A 16,585-nucleotide genomic window follows, 5' to 3' on the forward strand; every position below is an offset into this window, starting at 1 on the left:
ATCATGCACAAATAACATTACTTTGACTAGGTTTGTGCTTCGTCATATATAGGGGACAAAGTGTATTGAAAGTACTGGAGCGGTCTGGCATGGATTTCCTTGGGCACAAAGTATATCAAATTTGATTAGACTATCGATTGCAAGATTTTGCACTAAAAAGGTCATTCCAACCATTTGACCAAAATGGGCTAACAATGGGCACTCGCTTCAAAAAATATTTTTTTGCAAAATTTATAAAATAATTGCATACAACCTACTGGGTTTAGTATAATCATGCACACTTAACATTACTTTGACTAGGTTTGTGCTTCGTCATATATGGGTCACAAGTGTACTGAATAAGTACTGGATCGGTCTGGCATGGATTTCCTTGGGCACAAAGTATATCACATTTGATTTGACTATCGATTGCAAGATTTTGCACTAAAAAGGTCATCCCAACCATTTGACCCAAATGGGCTAACAATGGGCACTCGCTTCAAAAAATATTTTTTTTGCAAAATTTATAAAATAATTGCATACAACCTACTGGGTTTAGTATAATCTAACACACATAACATTACTTTGACTAGGTCTGTGCTTCGTCATATATGGGTCACAAGTGTACTGAAAGTACTGGATCGGTCTGGCATGGATTTCCTTGGGCCCAAAGTATATCACATTTGATTTGACTATCGATTGCAAGATTTTGCACTAAAAAGGTCATCCCAACCATTTGACCCAAATGGGCTAACAATGGGCACTTGCTTCAAAAAAATTTTTTTTGCAAAATTTATAAAATAATTGCGTACAACCTACTGGGTTTAGTAGAATCATGCCAAAAAACATTTCCAAAAAGTGTTTTTTTTTAAACAAGTTGCCTTTGTTCACCTAAAGCGCTTCAAATGGGAATGGGGAACGAAAAAGGTTATTTAGAATAAATTATTGATGTACATAACCTACTACATTCTGTATAACCCTTCATAAATATCACTAATGAGCCTCGGTTCATGATTCGTCAAGTAGGTACCAAATATACTGGAATGACTTGGCGGTTTGCTATCGATTTCCTTGGGCATAAAAGTTATGGACTCGAATATGACTATCCATTGGGAGATTTTACACCAAATGACTAAAATTTTTTTGCAAATTTTATTGAGTATCTACAGTGGCACCACGTTCAGAAAGTCCCTTACAGGGCGAGCCCGAGGGGACTAGAAATTTAGAACATTCTCATGCAAAATTGATATAAACAAGTACGCCATAACGCCCGTGCTATATGAGTTGCATAACATCAAGAGGAAGAGGAAAACAGTACAATTATTAATTTTATTTCAAATTATTACAATCACATTGAAATTAATAACGCTCACATTGACTAAATTAACACACAACAAATTGTACATTGTCAATAAATTCATCTGTCGTAGGAATGTTATTAATTGCTTCTAACCAAGAACGTATCACTTCCTTACGATTATTCATCGTTGGCGGCTTATTTATTTGAACACTATGATAAGGTGCGTTATCCATAACCACAATTGAGTTTGCTGGTAAATTTGGTATAAGCTGCTTCTCTAACCACTGCATGAAATTGGTAGGATTCATATCGTCGTGATAATCCCCCGATTTACTGTGCGACATCCTCTACAAAACCAGAACGACTACTAGCATACTACGATGTACCTCTGACCAGCCCTATTGGATTTGTAAACTTCCGATACTTCATCTGATTGTAGGCTCACTCCGTAGCCGTACGATGGGTGAATATAGGTTTCGTCCAAGTATATAACGGGTCTTTTGTCACATTCAGGTGTTCGTTTTCTTTTAGTGTTAAATAACGAGAACACCATGTTACGATGTCACTTCTTTCCATTAACAACCTGCGTTTTTCATAACACTTTTTGTATCGAAAACCAACAATTGCTTGTGAGGAGTTTCCCTTCCATCCGTATAGTCGAGGTTTAAAACCAACGATCTGCTTCTTTTTATCGATCAAAGAATTCGACTACTTTACGAATTATATAACGAGGTTCATTGTGAACAAGTTTTCTCTCCAAATTCATGATTTAGGGCTTCTATAACAATGTTTACATCAATTAGATACATCGGTAATGTTGGGTACAGTTTTACATCTAAAAACACTTTCAGGGAACTACATACCTTATAAGATCGTATATCCAAGCTATATGAGTCTTGAAAAAGGCGAGTTTGTATAAAACTGGAGGCGTATGTAATTACTGATGTCATTAAAGTAGCATACATGTAGTTACAGTAACAAACATAACCTATAAATAACCTATAAAGAATTATTTGTTTAAAACCCCCCTTGAAAAAAACTTTCGCCGCTCGTGTACTTGAAATTCGACTACACTAACATGGTAGAATTTATATGTTCCTGTAGCCAAACTTTTGTAGTCAAATATGCCTCAGTTTACCACGACTAGTGTATCAACTTTGACTACGTAGCCAAACTTGGCATTATGTAGCCGAACTTACCTTTTTATACGAGAAAGTGTAGCCAAACTTAACCGATAACATATATATATATAATATAAATATATATAGTTATATTATATATATATATATATATATATATATATATATATATTTTGGTAAATCGACGTTGACGCACCCAAATACAAATCGACGTACCGGCACCCGGCTTTTGAATGAGATAAAGCTACGTTCAGACACCTATATATGAGCAGAATCATATATGCGATGTGGCACCACCTATATATGAAGGTCAACTGTACAGTCGATTTCCGACCGCGCAGACCCTTTGTTTAGTGGAATGCGGTTGTAACAATAGGGGACCCCTACCTGTACTTACCCACATATTAAAAACACTTTTGGACGTTATTTAGTTTACTGAGCATACTTTCAGTTTGAGATTAAAATACATGCCCACCCGATGAATGACCGTGTATTTACTTTATTTTAGATACATTACCTAGTTCAATTTATTGGGGTCGCTGCATTAATTTGATAGAATTATTAAAATATTTTTTAATAGGAACTTGAATACGATATTTTTAACGTAACCTTCAGTTTCACCGCAGAATGGTATATAATTTCTTTTTCTCACGATGGTCGTTTTGCAATTTGGAATTTTTCAATAAAGATTGCTTTTTATTAATGTCATTACCACCTACTAAGATTTTCTTTTACCAGGATAATTTATTCAAATAAAATAAGCGTGATATGTTCTAAATTTAACTAATTATCATTTAATTAGATGCATTTTTACAGTTTAATTAATAATAATCATTCCAAACCGGTTTTCCACATATTGGTTTATAAGTTATATAATAAGTAGGTAATTCACGCACGTGTTCCGTTTCCAAAACATTCTTTTGAAAACTAAATAACTTTAGTGGCAATAGTACTTTTGTTTTAACTAGAAAATAAGTCTGTAAATAACCAAAAAAATAAAATTGACCATCGTAGGAAAAAGTACCTCCGCCATTCTGATGGCAAATTATAAATTGCGTTAAGCACACTATCACATTGAAAATATTTTGCCCATTTAACAAACCCCATATATTCTGGAAAAAAGCTAGTTGCACATCAATGATTAATGGTATCCCTTATTTTTTAAATATTAAAAAGGGCAACTGTTGTCTCTTCTTTCGTCCGTCCGTTCGGACCCAGTTCTGCGGTTCTAAACTACGTTTAGGAGAATTGTCTTAGAGTAAAATTTGCAAAAAGTTCCTGTTTGAAGAAAGTTGCCTTGGTTGTCCATATTGGTTCGAACTATCGAGACGGCCTTTTTTATTTAAATCATCTAATTCATCCTCCAATCACATCTGATAAACAAGTTTAAAGGGATCGTTAGCAAACAACCTTGTTTATCCATCTTCCAGTACACGGATGGTATCTCTATGATTAAAAGCAATCATAAGAACTCTAAGAAATATATTTGCTGATTATTATATGTAACCTAAAAGGTTGTTCGATATTTATAAATAAAATTTACAAAAAGTTCCTTTTTGAAGAAAGTTACGTTGGTTGTCCATATTGGTTCAAACTATAGAGACGGCATTTTTGATTTAAAATCATCTAATTCCTTCTCTAATCACATAGGTATAAGAAACACCAAGCACGAAGAGATCTGAAAAATGACTGAACTCACTGTGTTTTAGTAAGCTAAATCCATTTTTTTGTATTATTTGTTATACGACCCCGCTAAATAAAGCAAAATGGGTAATGTGGAAAAACGTATTGACTTAATAAAATGCGAGAAAAAAATGCCTTTTAAAAAGCCCTTGTTGAATCTTTACTGAACATCAAATTTTGGAAAGCAAAAATAGATTGCAACGCAATTATTGTTGTCTCTGTTGTTTTCTACCATTGCTTTTCGCTCTTAAACCTTATCGAAATCCTACGCCAAAAAACTCGTCTCCAACCCTAGAATATTCAATCTCGAAAGATTCGACTCCGAAGATAATCCGTACAGTGAGCTCAAATTTAAAAAAATTGTAAAAAGTTGTTAAGCTATCTTTTGTAATTAAACGCACAAAAAATCTTAAAATTGATTTTCTTTAATTTTATTTCTAGCAACAAATTCCTACAAATAAAATGATAGATGAACGCCTGCCAATATTATCTAAAATATAAATATGTAATTAAGATAATGTTGAGCAATTAAAGGTAAATTAAGAAATCCTTTATATCCAAAAAAGATTACTATTATATAGAAAGGTAATGACATCCGTTGTATTATTTCAATACAAACAAAAATCTACTCTATCTATTATGTTACAAAGCAGACTAATTTAATGAGATTTAAATGTTTGATAATTGGTATTCTTTTGTCTAATTTGAATTATGTTCCCTCCGAATTAATGGAAGGTATTAAACACTGATTAGTGTTCTAATGCGCTCTCAACGGAACGTTTATTTGTCTGTTTCTTGAAACGTTTGGTGCTCTTTCCTTATACTTTGGTGGGAATACGGATTTTGTTTTTTGGTTAATGAGTATAGTAGTGTTTTTTTAAATTTTTTTAATCTGCTATTTGCACTACTACGTGCACGTCTCTTTTAAAACGTACCTATCACCCCAAATGCCCTATTTCATTTCCAACGGGTCCATTTTTGGGACTTGCTTGCTGCCGTCAACTTAAGGATTAAAATAAGCACTTTCGTCCCGTGGTATATAATATACTAATTCCTGACGAAAACTTCTTTGACGTTCCTGAACCTATACACTTACTGCATTCTTTTCATTTATGAAGATTTCGGAAGATGTACAACAATTCGAAAACTTACCTTGCAGATTTATTCACGAATATTGTATAACTCAAAAGGATGTATCTATTTTGATCAAGCAAGTCTTTTGGTTTTCGATAATGTGGTCACCGATAACCAGCCACCAGTTTCACGAGAAGGGTGGTGGTAAGTTTTTGTCGATTTATTATAACCAATGATATTAGGTAGTCTGGAAATGATTGTTTACGTAATTCGTACCAGTTTAATGTTTTGGATTAAACGACTACCATGGCCCAACTTAAAAAAAGTGGCAAACCATGTAAATTGAATTATACAGATTTGTATAACTCAATAGGTTGAATCTATTTAGAATAAGCAGGTCTTTTGGTTCCTTGTACTGTGGTCGCCGATGACCAATTCAGCAGTTTCACGAGCGGTCTGATAATAAGCTTCTGGCGATTCATTAGAATCAGTAGCTTTCTATTGATATTCTGTAGCCTGGTAATTAATGTTTAGATAGTTTGTACCAGCTTAATGTTTTGGATTAATCGACTACCATGGTTCAACTTTTCAAAATATGGTAAACTACGACAATTCAATTATACAGATTTGTATAACTCAACAGGTTGTATCTATTTAGAACCAGCAAGTCTTTTGGTTCCTTGTACTGTGGTCCCCGATGACCATCCATCAGTTTCACGAAGTGCCCGGTGCAAAGTTTTTGGTGATTTATTAAAACCAGTAGCTTTCTATTGATATTCTGTAGTCTGGAAATGAATGTTTACGTAATTTGTACCGGCTTAATGTTTTGGTTTAATCGATTACCATGGTCCAACTTAAAAAAAAATGGGTAATTATGAAAATTGAATTATGAAGAGTTGTATAACTCAACAGGTTGTGTCTATTTAGAATAATAATAATAATAATAATAATAGTGCCTTTATTGCAGTGAAAAGAGTTCTTTGTAGTACATAAATATGTAGAGGCGAAGTTCAGCGAATGCTGCTCTTCCACTTAACCTCTAGGTTTAAATACATAAAGTAAACTTAGCAACGTCAAACATATATTACATTTGCAGTACATGTGTGCGAGTCTTTAATGGGGTAATAAACAATATAGAACCATAATGTAGATAGCTAAAATTTCAAAAAGTACACACAGATAAAATTTAAAATAAAAAAAAACAAAATAAAATAAAATTTGGATCCCGGTGAAACGCATTGCTAACAGAGGCTATTATTTTGGTTATCCAGAAGATATGACTTTAGTTGTTTTTTGAACCTCACTCCGTCTAATTCTCTTAATTTGGCGGGGATATTGTTCCAACTTACCGCGATGTTGTACGAAAAAGATCGTCTTAACATGGAGGTGTTATGTTTGGGGGTTGTTAATAATCCACGAAATCTTAGATTTAGATTATGTGTATCAGTCCTAAAAGTTATTTTCTAATATAAATACGGAGGGGATTGTGACTTAATAATTTTATTATATAGACATAAAGAGTGAATAAGCAAGTCTTTTGGATTCTGATACTGTAGTCGTCGATAACCATCCAGCAGTTTCACGTGGTGCCTGGTAATCAGTTTTTGGGGATTTATTAAAATCAATAGGTTTCTAAAGATATTCTGTAGTCTGGAAATGAATGTTTAGGTAATTTGTACCAGCTTAATTTTTTGGATTAAACGACTACCATGGCCCAACTTTTCAAAAAATGGGTAATTATGAAAATTGAATTATGAAGAGTTGTATAACTCAAAAGGTTGTGTCCATTTAGAATAAGCAAGTCTTTCAGATTCTGATACTGTGGTCCCCGATAACGGTCCAGCAGTTTCACGAGGAGCGTCGTGATAAGTATTTGGCGATTTATTAGAACCAGTAGATTTCTAATAATATTCTGTAGTCTAGAAAGGAACGTTTAGGCAATTTGTGCCAGCTTTATGTTTGGGATTAATCGATTACCATGGCCCAAATTTTCAAAAAACGGTAAACTATGAAAATTGAATTATGCAGAATTGTAAAACTGAACAGGTTGTATCTATTTGCACAAGCATGTCTCTTGGTTCCTGATAATGGGGTCTCGATAACCATCTAACAGTTTCCGAAGTGCCTGGTGATAAGTTTTTGGCGATTTATTAAAACCAGTTAGGTTTCTAATAATATACTTTAGTCGGGAAATTAATGTTTCGGTAATTTGTACCAGTATAATGATGTGGATTAATCGACTACCATGGTCCAACTTATATTATTGTATAGATCTACCACCATTAACTAATTAAAACTTCCTTGATTACTATTTTTTTTAATTGTGGCGAGAATTGGCCGTTATGCTATACAATTTCCAAAATAAATGATCATCATCAAATTCATATCAGTAATAGAAATCAACATAATCGATTTTGACTTTGCTATCAATCAACATCCTTAATCCTTACACGTGTAATTCATAAATTGGGTTTCAAATACCAAAATTACGAATAAAAAAATAATCTTACAGTGTACAATGTGGCCAAACTTACTTTTAATTTTAGGAGTAGTTTGAAAGCATGCAATAATGTCACCTTATAAACAAATCCAATTAACGATCAGAGTAATTAAAATGACAAAATCACAACTAGGGAGTTGATCATGTTCTATAAATTAAAAGGTAAATATGCAAAGACGTATACTCAAAGGTTACATAACAAATTTTTTCTAACGGTCAATGTTAGATCGATCTTCCTTACCAACGCCGCTAAAAAGTTCAGTAGTATTCGACTCTTTGTAATTGTAAAGTAACATTAGGAATATTAGCAAAATAACCTTTTTATATGAAGTGCGCATTGCAATGCGAAAGCTTGTAATCGATTCATTTTAGGGAAAATTGCGTTTGTTAACAAAGACAACAAACGATGTCTTTTAAACGAAAAATATAATTTCTAGCAACTCGTCGACAAAATAGAAGTACGTAGGTAGACAACTGGGGTCATAAAAGGGGAGCTATAATCGGTGAGAAGCGGTTGACCTTGCCTGCAATGCACGCTAAAATTCCACGGTGCCACAACGTAAATGGTGCCACTTAGACAATTTGTAAATATTTCCGACCGCAGCGCCGCCTTAAGACATACGCGTGTAACCAAAATCGCGATTCTATAGGTATATGGTCAAAGTGGCACCCTCGCCATACTTCGTTTTTAGAGTCCCATAGGGTGCCTGAACGTAAATATAGTCGAAAACGTTGTGGCACCTTAAATTGGTGGGTATGGGTGCCACAACGTCTATATATGCTCATTATTGGTGCCACTTGAACGTGTTTCCTATATATATATATATATATATATATATCTAAAAAAAAAGTATGATCTGTGGTGTGTATTTGTAGTATGGTGTCTTATCTGTTATGAGATTGTGTTTAAGAGCTAATTTTTTAAGTATGATTTTAGCTACCTGATCGTGTCGATGTTTGTATTCTGTTTGTTCAAGTCGTGTGCATGCCGATATTATATGTTGGATTGTTTCTGATGTTTGTGAACAGAGTCGACAAGAATCATTTGTCACTGTTTTGTCTTTATGTATGTGTTTTTATAGTTACGTGTATTAATGACCTGGTCTTGTATTGCTAACACGAAACCCTCAGTCTCCGGGAAAATACCACATTTAGACAACCAAGTGTGCGTTGCTATAGAATCAACACAATCCTGGCTAACCTCTTGTGGAAATCGTCCATGTAAAGGCTTTTGGTTCCATGTCTGTATGTTATTTGTGATGTATGTAAGTTTGGATATGGGTGGGAGTATATTAGTTTCGTGTAGGTGAAGTGGTGTGTAAGATTTGTCTGTATGTGTTACTGTTTCGTGTAGGACTGAAGGATCTGATTTGTTATAAAAGTATTGTCGCAAATTGTGTATTTGTGTTTGCTGCAATAGTTTTATATCTGTAGGTCCCCTACCTTTTTCCGAACGAGGAGGTTAAAATCGTATGGCAGAGGAGTGAGGGTGTAGTTTTGTTAATATGTACGTGTGTTTCTCTGTATTTGTTCTAAATCTGTATTTCTCGAAGGTACGATCCTACCGTTCTCCATACTTAATATACTATTACAACTCGTTAATATCGAAGTAATTGGGTAAATTACATGCACACTATAACAACTGTTCGAAGTGCTCGCCACCATTATTAAGACAGGGATTCACTCTTTTCTTCATGTTTTCGAAGCAGGCATGTAAGTGCTGTTGCGTAATGTTTCAAACGGCAGCTTCTATACCTGCTCGGAATTCGGCAATGGTGTGTAAACGATTTCGAATACGTTGCCATCTCGTAAATTTGCATGCAATAATTTAGACGGCTTTGCAAGTCTGGACGATGAGTTCTTGTAACACGGTTACTTTAAAGGATAGAAGTACAATTTTCTCCAGGCAATAGCGTCACACGTTCCGTATGAGATGCCCGTTAGTGGGACACATTGTCGCAGCTGCTTTTTCCGACTTTGCTCAAGACGAGCAGGAGCATATTTTACAACCTCCTTATTAGCAATCACTAAGCGGCCAGGTGACTTCCCAGAAGCAAGACTTCCTGTATGTTAAACCGCTCAAGTAGACGATGAGCATTTCGGCGTATATTGTTGTAATCGAGGTTGTAATCCTCGTCATGGTTGACAATCGTTTATCGAAACTCCTGTATACACAAACGTATCGAGTACTCCCAAACTCCACTTTCGTCTTTAGTCCCATTACGGAAACAGGACAGCAAACGCATCTTATTCTCTTCTAAAGTAAAAGGCTTGTCAGAGTAAAGCTATTGCCTATTACACGCTACAACTAAAAAAACGTTTGTTTGTAATTTCCAAGTAATTTACCCACCTTGTAAATATTCAAAAGAAACTGGTAGTCTTGAAAAAAGCCGTTTTGAAAGGGACGAAAGTATTGTAAATATTGTAAAATTATAGGTTATGTTTTGTATTGGTACACATATACCTGGTTGCGGCAAATGATTACTAATGTGATATTTTATAAGAGCGGCGCAGCATATGATTATTGATCTCCCTGTACCAGTGACTTCACATACTTCCACAGCTCAACCGTTCTCGCACAATTCAGAAGGATGTGGAAACTTGTTCCTATTGCTTGTGGGCAGAAAGGGCACATATCATTGTCTCGAATTCCAGATTTCATTAGGAAAACTGAATCCGCCAATCTATCCTTTGCAAACCGCCAAGCTATCTCACCATCTTTTCCCAAAGTCATTCGGTTAAAAAAAGATGACCAATTTACATCTACATCCAGCCATCTGCCCCGCTGCTTCTCAGTAATGCCATATAAGATGACAGACAGTTTTTGGTGTAGTACTCTTTGAGATCTCTTATCAACAATTATGTTAGAATTCTCAATATTCGCAAAAAACAACTGAATGGGCCCTGCATGTGTATCGGTAAGTTGAAATTGTGCATTGTAGTGTGTTTGGAAATAGTGCTTCACTTTTAGGTAGTGTTTAATCAATTCAGATTTATCGAATTTATTTAATGCACTTAGTTTCACTGACATCTTTTCATTCGTCATCCAGTTATTCCCTCTCAGGAAGTCGTCTACAATTTTAAAACCAATGGACGCCCAGCGGTCAATGAACAAGGGTGGTCTCATTTGCATTAGAAGCTTGAATTCTGTCATTGGAATGTCTTTAATATCATGTAACCCACGTGGAAAATTCATGATTCCAACTTCTAACTTATTCATTACTTCCAAAATTTGTTGATTTAGAAACCATTTCTACAGTAGTGTGGCAGATGATTCGCGAGGAAGCTATGACTGAAACAATTGATGCAATGTAAATTTACCTATGGCCCATTTTAAATAACTCAACGTCTTTACATTGTCGTATGGCCCATCTTTAAAAAAACACCCCGTATATATCTTTAATTATTCAAACTTACAGTTTAAAGTCAAATTAGAGCGAGAAACAACTGGATTCGATTACATTATGCACAGTTCCATACTCATTCGAATCACTTTATGAGTAACCAGAGTAGCGCTGCAGATGAACTCATCGACTTGTATGAGGATATGTTGAAGATTGTACTTACAAATTTAAAAGTTCATCTGGCGATGCAAATATCGGCTCCACTGGTATCTCTCTACTCTGAATTTTTTGTATTATGGCAAGTATGTCCATGAATGAGCAGTATTTCCCAAAAGACCAAAGCTATGTGCGCTGTTATTTTCTTTACTAGAGGCATATATGGTTAAAATTTCAAAGAAATATCTCCATAAACAAAAAGGTTGGCGTTGCGCAGTTCGCGCATGAGCACATTTACTTTATGCTATAGGTATGCGATGTTTGTTTTTCCTAAGACATTATTATAGTTTTCGATTTTTACTACATGTGATATGTTTTTCTTTACTAGAAACATTTATGGTTAAAATTTCATAGAAATATCTCCATAAATAAGAAAGTTTCCATTGCGCAGTCTGCGCATGCGCACATCTGATTTGTACTATATGCGATAGTTTGCCTTCACCAGAAATATCTGTGGTTAAAATTTCAACAAAACATATTTAATAAATAAGAAAGTTGACATTGCGCAGTTTAGTTGTCAAGATTTTCTTTGGCTCAGGTTGTAGAGCTATACGCTACCAAATGCAAAAAGAACGAACATAATATCTTGAAAAATTGTAGGAATGGTTAAGGCCTCGGACAGACGGGCAGACGGACAAATAGACGGACAGAGAAAGTCGCAAGTCTGGCACAGTTTTTGCTAAATCAATGCAGTATGTTTGGTCATATTGTCACGTCTAGGGGGTAGCTCTATGCATACGAGAGGTGACGTGACTATAATTGGGGATCGTAGTTACAGATAGAGAATTGCATTGTTTAAAGGTTTATTGTTTAACTGTAAGCTGAAGCAAATATTACAAAATCTTACCTTTGCATTCTGGTAGGAAGATTATAACTATTGTATGGCACTGTGTACTACCGACTGTCCTCTTTGCAATCCTCATCTGCTATTTAACTCTTCATACTCTTGGCGTCATATCCTCCTGACAACACCCTATGGTGAGCAAAGCACTAACACGTGCAGAACCTTGATCATCCACAGAATCCTGTCAGTGGTTAGAAATTCTCATTACACAATTACGTGATTGCATAGTACAAGGCTATTTTACCAATATCGGGAGGAAGAGACTACTTAGATTTTGAGTTTAGCTCTATGAGTAATTTGTTCTCGATTTATGATTATGTAGTCATTAAAAATTGGATAAATTCATTCATTGATTTTCTACTGTGTGACATTTGCCTCCCTCATAAAATTTCCTTGACCTCAAGGAATCAAGCAAAAGATATCTCCAAACAAACGCAAGAGTAATCCGAGTTGTACCGATGCAGGATGTCAGGCAGTGAACAGTGCGTTCATCTCTATATCTAACTTAGCCTAAGTACAATAATAAAAATAATGTAGGTATCTAAAAGCTAAGTGGTCCTTACATTGCGTAAACTAAATCTAGAATAGACAAAAAATAATAGTTTAAAAAATATCACAGTTAGGTACATAAAATTAAAAGTATTAATGTCTTAAAATTTTTTTTTGTTTCGGAAACCACACGACCGCAAAGTTCGTTAGTTCTTAGATAATACTAAACACTGTCGAATTCTTTTAGTTTCTAAGTGAAGTTTTATGAGAACACACGAAAATATTAATTCACGAGTGACTTGTAGCATTGTTTTACATGTAACGTATAAATCAGTTTTTTTTGAAGTTCACTACACTACACTGGTGTTTTTTGGGTGACATATTGCTGCCATTCTGTCCATTGTCACATAAGATGAGTCTTCTTGGGTTTTGGAACTGCTAACTTCCGGTTTAGGGTGTGGTCCGTAGTCATTCCTTTCGAGTATGGGTGGACTTGGTAACGGTTTATTCTTATTAGGTGGTAATGGTCGTTGTAGCTGTCGTGGTTGTAAATAAGCACCATCGGTTTCCTCATAATGATGTTCCTCCGTACCACTGGAGACCATGGAAATTTCTTGTTATCCATTGGTTGGTTGTCATTACTGACAACGGCAACTCTTGCCAACTATAAGGTGGTTTTATCAACCATTGTATGCTGTGGTCATTGGTAAGATCAAGCACGGCTACTTCTTTAGCCACAAATTCATTATTGTGGCCTCTTAGGCCTTGGATGTCGCAAATATAGTGTGGTCTGAAAAGGTAGTTGTCATTAGTATCATCCTTACTTGTCTAAAATTGAAGTAGTGCTAATTATATGGGTGTGTGGATCACCTAAATATAGATATGTCACCTAAAGAACACCTTTAATAAAAAATAGAGTGCCGTCTAGACGCGCAAAAAGTAGTGTTAACACTTTATATGTTGATTTTATCTCTGGTAAGTCATTAAACATTCTCTTTTCTTATCTGTTCTTCTTATAGGATTCTTTTTCGTCTACTTTCTTCTCGGAGTTGTTATAGGTGACGTGGGGTTCATCCACGCTCGGTGCCAATGAGTTGATATATGATACAATCGTCTATCCAAACCATGAGCCATACCGTCTCTAGATTACTCGCCGGAAAAGAAGTAACAGTAGTAGGAGTTCAAAAGAAGGAATTCTTGGAGCGGATAGTTCCAGCGGCAGTGGTACACAACATGACCGTCGCTTTGCCACAGAGAGGGCACCCAATGGGAGAGGCCTGTGTGTGGCATCCACGCCACGAATATATTTGCGCTTCAGAAAGATGTAAAACTATCAAAAATATACTGGAAACCGGACCAGTAGTACGTTACTACAGCCCAGCGGGGCTGGAGTCCGATAGCCAGGACTCCTCCTCGGAGGAAGAAGCAGATTCGGGAATTGAAGGGTAAAATAAAATAAAATAAATAAATGCAAATAATGTAAATAAAAGTTATACTTGTAAGACACTATAAATAGTTACTAGAAGGTACACCTGTCTATATCTGACTGTCTCTTTTCCTTTTCGCATGACACAATCTCTCAGGACGACAGCTCACAACTCATTTTACTTCTAGAGTAATTTTCATTACGGTACTTCCTTTTGTTCTGAGAGTACCGGTACAAATTACAACTGGAGGTCAGTGGAGAAAATTACCTGACGTGGTAGTCTACAGCGCTACCGTCCCAGTCACCTATAAGATGAGATGGCAAACGGCAGAACCTCCAACCACTAAACCAGTACCATTTGCAACAAATTGTAATGCAATAGAATGTATTTTGGACCAAGACATTACCGAACTTAACAGACTAATCCAACAAGGACTGCGACAACTGACTACCGCTCTTAGACCCGAATTATGGAAAGAAATAGAAACTACAGAAGAAATTCCTGATACAAGAAGAAAAAGAGCCCTTGACTTCATAGGAGACTTCTTTTCTTTTTGTTGCGACATCGCAACCGAGAGGAAAGTCGATAGCCTCAAAGCAAAATCTTCAGAAATCCACGAATTCCTAAGGCGAATGGACTTAGGAATGCAGAAGAACTTAAGGTTAGTCACTAATAATTCTGAAAGATTTAATACTTATCACAAAGAACTTACTAACAATTTGATGGAAGTACGGAAAAAGATCTCACGGTTAAATGAATTCAGCGCCAACTTAAGTAATGAAATAAACAGAGACCACGCGAAAGTTGAGGGTCAGTTACAATTACAACGCCATCACTCTTCTAAAATTGCATTAAATATTTTTCATTTGAGTCACATAGTTAATGATTTAGATATCATCACTTCATGTAAAGAACATAGAATTCCAGCAACCGTAGTACATCCAGATGTCTTGTCTACGGATCTTTTAAATTTACAGCAAGAACTAAATAAAGATAATCACACTTTAGCCTTAAGCTTAAACGATATCTCGCGTTATTATAAACTAAAAATATGTGATTGTACGGTAACTGATGATCATCTAATTGTCCATATAAAACTTCCAATAATTTCACAAAATCGACGATGGCAAATATATGAACTCATCACAACTCCATTCGCATGGAAGAATCATACATGTTTATTGATGCATGAAACACTTTATTTAGCAGTATCCAATAGAGGTACGAAGAAAACACTCAAAACGATATCAGGTATCGGATTACATCATTGCAAACCTTATACAGATAAATTGTGTTATTTACCACGTTATAATACTGATACCATGTATGGCCCAAAATGTGCATATAAAATGTTTTTAGGATCGACAGTACAAGAATTAGAGGAGCATTGTTCTTTTAGATGTCACTCATCTAAGAGTATGATAATCTCCGAAATAAAAGATGATACCTTCATTATTACACACCCAATGCCTCACACAATAATAACATGCCCTACCGCAGACACCTCTGCCAAATAATTCTTATGATCAACCGGGCGCTTTACAAATTTCACTGCCATGTCAGTGTTCCTTCACGTCACCTCTCGTATGCATAGAGCTACCCCCTAGACGTGACAATATCTCAAAATAGTAATTTTCTTCCGTTTATTAAATAAATGCTTCACAATTCATGTACATATGAGTACGGTTTTGTAGTAGCACAAAGTAGTTATACAAATATTTTCATACGGATGGACAGCACCATGGCGCTTGGGTTCCGTTAATGTGTTGGCAATATCCACTGAAAGGAGACATAATATGAGTTAAACTGCATGTGTTGTGTTAGTATACTAGTATAAACGTATAACAATACCAAAATGCTCATACAAAATGGTAAATCTTATATGTCAACACAACTGTTAGATCGGCTTACCATGGATCAGTGGTATCGGTACACTGTGGCTTATCCCAACCGCAAAAACACAATTTTGGATCACAATTCTGTCCTAATACCAACACAACAATCATCATAAAAAGGGCAAACCTAATCAGTATCGACATTGTTTTAGTTTAACTGTGCTACAGCGCACGAGATTTATAGGGAACTGGAGAGGTGAAACCTTATCATTTTGATTATAGCTTATTTTAGTATGATATGGGAGATAATACCCAAAAATAGATATATTAATACCTATCAAGTCACCACTCGTGGTAGAGTTTGACCTTGTACCAAAAACTGAGTTCACGTATGGAAAATTCAAGAGTCTTCCATAGCTCGTTTGTCAACATCCATCTTTCATGACACTGATATTACCGAAAGCCCAAACTCTAGTCTAATAAATTGTACTTCGACAATTCAACATCTTAATTTGATATAATAGATGATGTAATAGAGCTCGTGTATGAGCCTTCGTCGGCACCACCCAACTGTATATAAATAATTCAGGATAACTGCAGGAAAACAGTCTGTTAGATGAATTATTATATTTTGAAAGTTCATTATGAAGTTTTATCAGCACATCTCAGATTTGGATACGACAGTTCAAAAACAATACTCCATACCGTTCCCCAATAAAAAACAAAACGCTTCATTATCAGGTTGATATTGCTCG

The 16,585-nt window shown here is 35.4% G+C and overlaps 1 protein-coding gene and 1 long non-coding RNA gene across 2 annotated transcripts; one reads left to right on the forward strand and one right to left on the reverse strand.

Annotated features, from left to right (window-relative positions):
* Positions 1 to 14,138: 14,138 nt before the first annotated feature.
* Positions 14,139 to 15,512, forward strand: LOC116181806 (the record flags this gene model as incomplete). The annotated part of the gene is made up of 1 exon (XM_031502231.1): positions 14,139 to 15,512. A coding segment is annotated over one exon (1,374 nt), but the record flags the coding sequence as incomplete, so codon positions are not given.
* A 111-nt stretch (positions 15,513 to 15,623) lies between these two features.
* Positions 15,624 to 16,145, reverse strand: LOC116181805. The gene is made up of 2 exons (XR_004147344.1): positions 15,907 to 16,145; positions 15,624 to 15,774 (listed from the first exon to the last, which is right to left on the reverse strand). It is a non-coding gene; the product is annotated as an uncharacterized LOC116181805 (long non-coding RNA).
* Positions 16,146 to 16,585: the final 440 nt, after the last annotated feature.

The sequence above is a fragment of the Photinus pyralis genome, unplaced genomic scaffold (assembly GCF_008802855.1).
Source record: "Photinus pyralis isolate 1611_PpyrPB1 unplaced genomic scaffold, Ppyr1.3 Ppyr1.4_unclustered_Scaffold2256, whole genome shotgun sequence".
In the NCBI taxonomy this organism is placed as follows: domain Eukaryota; kingdom Metazoa; phylum Arthropoda; class Insecta; order Coleoptera; family Lampyridae; genus Photinus; species Photinus pyralis.